Source organism: Rhinopithecus bieti, unplaced genomic scaffold (genome assembly GCF_001698545.2).
Source record: "Rhinopithecus bieti isolate Rb0 unplaced genomic scaffold, ASM169854v2 scaffold_68554, whole genome shotgun sequence".
In the NCBI taxonomy this organism is placed as follows: domain Eukaryota; kingdom Metazoa; phylum Chordata; class Mammalia; order Primates; family Cercopithecidae; genus Rhinopithecus; species Rhinopithecus bieti.
This window is the reverse complement of record NW_016825696.1, coordinates 12,352-16,392: the sequence shown is the minus strand read 5'-3', so window position 1 is coordinate 16,392 and position 4,041 is coordinate 12,352. Positions and strand designations below refer to the sequence as shown.

General features: G+C 48.0%; 1 protein-coding gene across 1 annotated transcript in view; it reads left to right on the top strand.

Moving 5' to 3' along the window:
- The window catches only part of COL4A6 (collagen type IV alpha 6 chain), a gene marked incomplete at its 3' end in the record, with an annotated part of 301,135 nt that overhangs the window by 285,041 nt on the left and 12,053 nt on the right, over positions 1–4,041 (top strand). The window contains exons 29-32 of the mRNA XM_017863099.1: positions 596–739; positions 1,178–1,303; positions 1,774–1,955; positions 3,882–3,991. Coding sequence (XP_017718588.1) covers positions 596–739; positions 1,178–1,303; positions 1,774–1,955; positions 3,882–3,991 — 562 coding nt within the window. The remainder of the gene's footprint in view (positions 1–595; positions 740–1,177; positions 1,304–1,773; positions 1,956–3,881; positions 3,992–4,041) is intronic.

Genomic DNA, 4,041 nt, shown 5'->3' with positions numbered 1-4,041 from the left:
TTTTTTTTTTTTTTCTGTGTCACACATGAGCTATAACTTGGTGAATCATAAGAGAGGGGCCCACTTTTTTTTTTTTTTTTGACAGAGTTTTGCTCTTTCGAGTGAAGTGGCATGATCTTGGCTCACTGCAACCTCTGCCCCCCAGGTTCAAGCGATTCTCCTGCCTCAGCCTCCCAAGTAGCTGGGATTATAGGCGCCTGCTACCATGCCCAGCTAATTTTTGTGTTTTTAGTAGAGATGGGGTTTTGCCACATTGGCCAGGCTGGTCTCGAACTCCTGAGCACAGGTGATCCACCCGCCTTGGCCTCCCAAAGTGCTAGGATTACAGTGTGAGCCACCGTGCCCAGCTAAGAGGGGCCCACTTCTTTCCTTTGTATTGTGTAGTGCCATGTCCTTATTCAGGAAGGTAGTATAATATGTAATAAATAAGAGTTTGGTGATGACTAAGACTTTGGAATTAGAGAAACCTGGGTTTGAATTCCTTCTTTGCAACTTCCTTGCTGTGTGACTTTGGGCAAGTTACTCAACCTCTCTGAGCCTCCATTTCCTTGTATGCAAAATGGGAGTAATAATAAAAGTTCTTGTTTTTCAACAGGAGAAAAGGGGTCTGTTGGATTCGTAGGTTTTCCAGGAATACCAGGTCTGCCTGGTATCCCTGGAACAAGAGGATTAAAGGGAATTCCAGGATCAACTGGAAAAATGGGACCATCTGGACACGCTGGCACTCCTGGTGAAAAGGGTGAGCTGGGGAATTGAATTCTGGAACTGCTGCCCATGCTTTTCAATATATATATTTTGTTTGTTGACTTGGTCATTCCTGAGGTTTGTACCAAACCTATGTAAGATAATAAAATTTTGGACTTCTGAATTAAGTCATTTTAAACCAAAAGACTTAATCGCCTCTGAGTTCACACTGCATGTTAGAGGCCATGTGTGCCCATTCCCAGAAGACCAGTGGAGGAGGGTTTTGAGGAGAGTCTAAAGTTGCTGATGGACTTGGGATTTGTAGAAGAGGACATACACAGAAATGTGAAGTTGGGGGAATAGGGGTGGGGAATAAGATGGAAAGGCCCCAAAAGAGGGCTGTGGTGGTATGGGAAGAAATGATGTGAAAGGTCAGCCTTTGCCTGACCCTGCATCTAAGCTCTCTTTCTCATGCTGATCTCCATCCCTGCAGGAGACAGAGGCAATCTGGGGCCAGTCGGAATACCTAGTCCAAGACGTCCAATGTCAAACCTTTGGCTCAAAGGAGACAAAGGCTCTCAAGGCTCAGCCGGATCTGATGGATTTCCAGGGCCAAGAGGTGCTGGGGCAGGGGATGGATAGGAGAAATGCTCAAGAAAGGCTTCATAACCAAACTGGGCTTCCTTCCTGAGCAAAGGCCCTGAAGTTAAGCCCCCCATCCCCAACCCCAGAGCAGCAGTGTGGCTGGCAGCAAGGAGTCCAAGAAGGCTGCCTTCCCTGGGCCTGAAGGCTGCCTGGACTTTGAGACTGCTATTTGTCATTGGCACACTGTAGAACTGAGGTTTTCAACCACAGGCAGTGGTACCCCTGGAGGAGCCTGAGCACTGTGCTGCTTTCCCAGTGTTGTAGCAGAAGCGACCCTGTTGATGCCCCGTAAGAGTGAAAGCATCTCTTCCCATTTCACCTTCACCTTTGAGCTAACTGCTCCCTGAGCCTACACTTGGCCTGTGACCTGGGGCACCTGAATCTTGGTGAGCTGGGTTTTTCTTGCCCAGTATCTTTTTCCAAGTCTTTTTATTTCTTTTACAGGTGACAAAGGAGAGGCTGGTCATCCTGGGCCACCAGGCCTGCCTGGAGCTTCTGGCCTCCCAGGCACTATCAAAGGAGTTAGTGGAAACCCAGGTCCCCCTGGCTTCATGGGAATCCGGGGCTTACCTGGCCTGAAGGGGTCCTCTGGGATAACAGGTTTCCCAGGAATGCCAGGAGAAAGTGTAAGTGTGACCAGATCTTTGTCTTTATACTAGGAAAGGCCCCCCATCTCAGGGGATATACCCCACTGCACACCTCTCTGATCCCAGCTTCCTTCTCAGCCCCTTCTCCCAGGACATCCTCAGAAAGAGCTCTCTCCTTGAGTTTGACAGGTCTTCCCACCCTTTCCTGAACATGTCCTCCTCTGTTCTTTTGTCACGTCTCCCTGACATGGCAGAGCCTTCTCCTGCCTTTACAATTATCCAATATCTGCCTGCCCTTCAGTCCCCAGCCCAGGCACCTTCTCCTCCAAGAGTCCCCGAGCTCCCACCGTGCTACCACTCTATACTTATCACTGCTGACATCAATTCTAATTGTTTCTCTGTGTGTCTGACTTCCTCAATGAGATTGTTAGGGCTTGAGAACAAGAACTACCTTACATGCTTTTTTCTCTGCACCCCACTGCCAGCATTTCATGTTGAGCCTGACACATTGTAAGAATTCGTAAAAACTTCTTGATGTTTTGCTAGAAAGGTCTTTGAAGCTCCACAAGGTGCAACAACTAGTAAAGAATCAAGTCCAGCTTATCTGGGCTCTTACAAGGCAAGGTGGAAGAGGTGGCTTAGCAATGAGACCAACCTGCATTTGAACCTCAGCTCCATTGCTCATTAGCTCTGTGATCTTGTGCACACTGTTTACCTTACCTAAACCTCACTTTCCTCATCTGTAAAAATTGGGAATAATATTTAAATAGCCTTCAGACAGTAGGGAGGGTTAAGTGACATGACACATGTAAAGCTCTTAACATTGTGTCTGGCACACAGCCGGCTCTGCATAAATAGCAGCTTTATCAAAGGGTCTCAGTGAATTGAATCACAGAACACCTGTGCTCCTTGCAGGCAAAGTCCCTGAACTTCAAAAGTGTCAGTCCATCTGGTGGAGAGAACATGGTGCGCACACGTGCGCGCGCGCGCGCGCACACACACACACACACACACACACACACACACACACACCTGAAGCAATTGAAAAGAAATAGTTCTAGACTGGGTAGTCCTGACTATTGACATTCTAGGGGGATGAAAACAAAGTGGGAATGCATTCTGGGAGAAGTCCCAGCATGAACAGAGGCTCAGAATTAGAAGATATGGCAATGTGCCTGATGAAGCCGGGCAAGGAAGCAGCCACAATGGAGGGGTGTCCTGGGTAGTGGTCCAGTGCACACAGTGACCCAGCCCAGTACTCAGCCTCTTACCCAAAGCACTAAGTGACATAAATCTTTACTGGATACTCGGTACATCTCAAAATGAACCAAAACCATAGCAGATATCAAGAAAAGAACTTTGCTGATGGCAGCTGACATGGCCACTTCCCAGACTCAGATAGTGTGTTGGACATTAGCCAGTGAAGGCAGCTTGTCCTCTGAAAATGGTAACATTTGCCCAAATTCAGACTCCAGCACCTGCACACATACCACCTGCTACCTGGTGGCAGAAAGACCTTGTGTTCCTTGTGGAACCTGTGGCAGAGGGCTAACCCTGCACGGTGAAGCAGAACTTCTTCCTATGCATAATGGCTCCAGAGCTTTGGCAAGGACAGTGGTAGCCAACTGTGTGTTGAGTCCATAGAGTGCCTGGCCTAACTGTCATGTTCTGCATTTTCTAAGAGACTCGCTAGAATGGGCACACTTTGTCTTCCTAAGGTTCCCATTTTGATAAGCAGTGGGATCAAATCCTTCCCCTACAAACCCTAAGTATGTGCTCTGCCCTTTGTTCATCACCTTCCTGTTTGCAGGATGTAACATCCCCACTTCCAGCCCATAGTCCACCTTTGCCACAGAATAGATGATAGACATCTCTCAGGCAGTGGCTCAGTGAGGGGTGAGGGAGTAAGAGGGTGGGCAGCCCTGAGCTCTGGGCAGAAATGATGATTCCCATGTTGCTTTGAAGGGTTCACAAGGTATCAGAGGGTCGCCTGGACTCCCAGGAACATCTGGTCTCCCAGGCCTGAAAGGTAAGGAGCATTATTGTTTTCTTTTAATGTGTTCTTCTAGAGCAAGGTAGATTTCTAGCAGGCCCAAGGGTCTCTCTTTTTTTTTTTTTTTTTTTT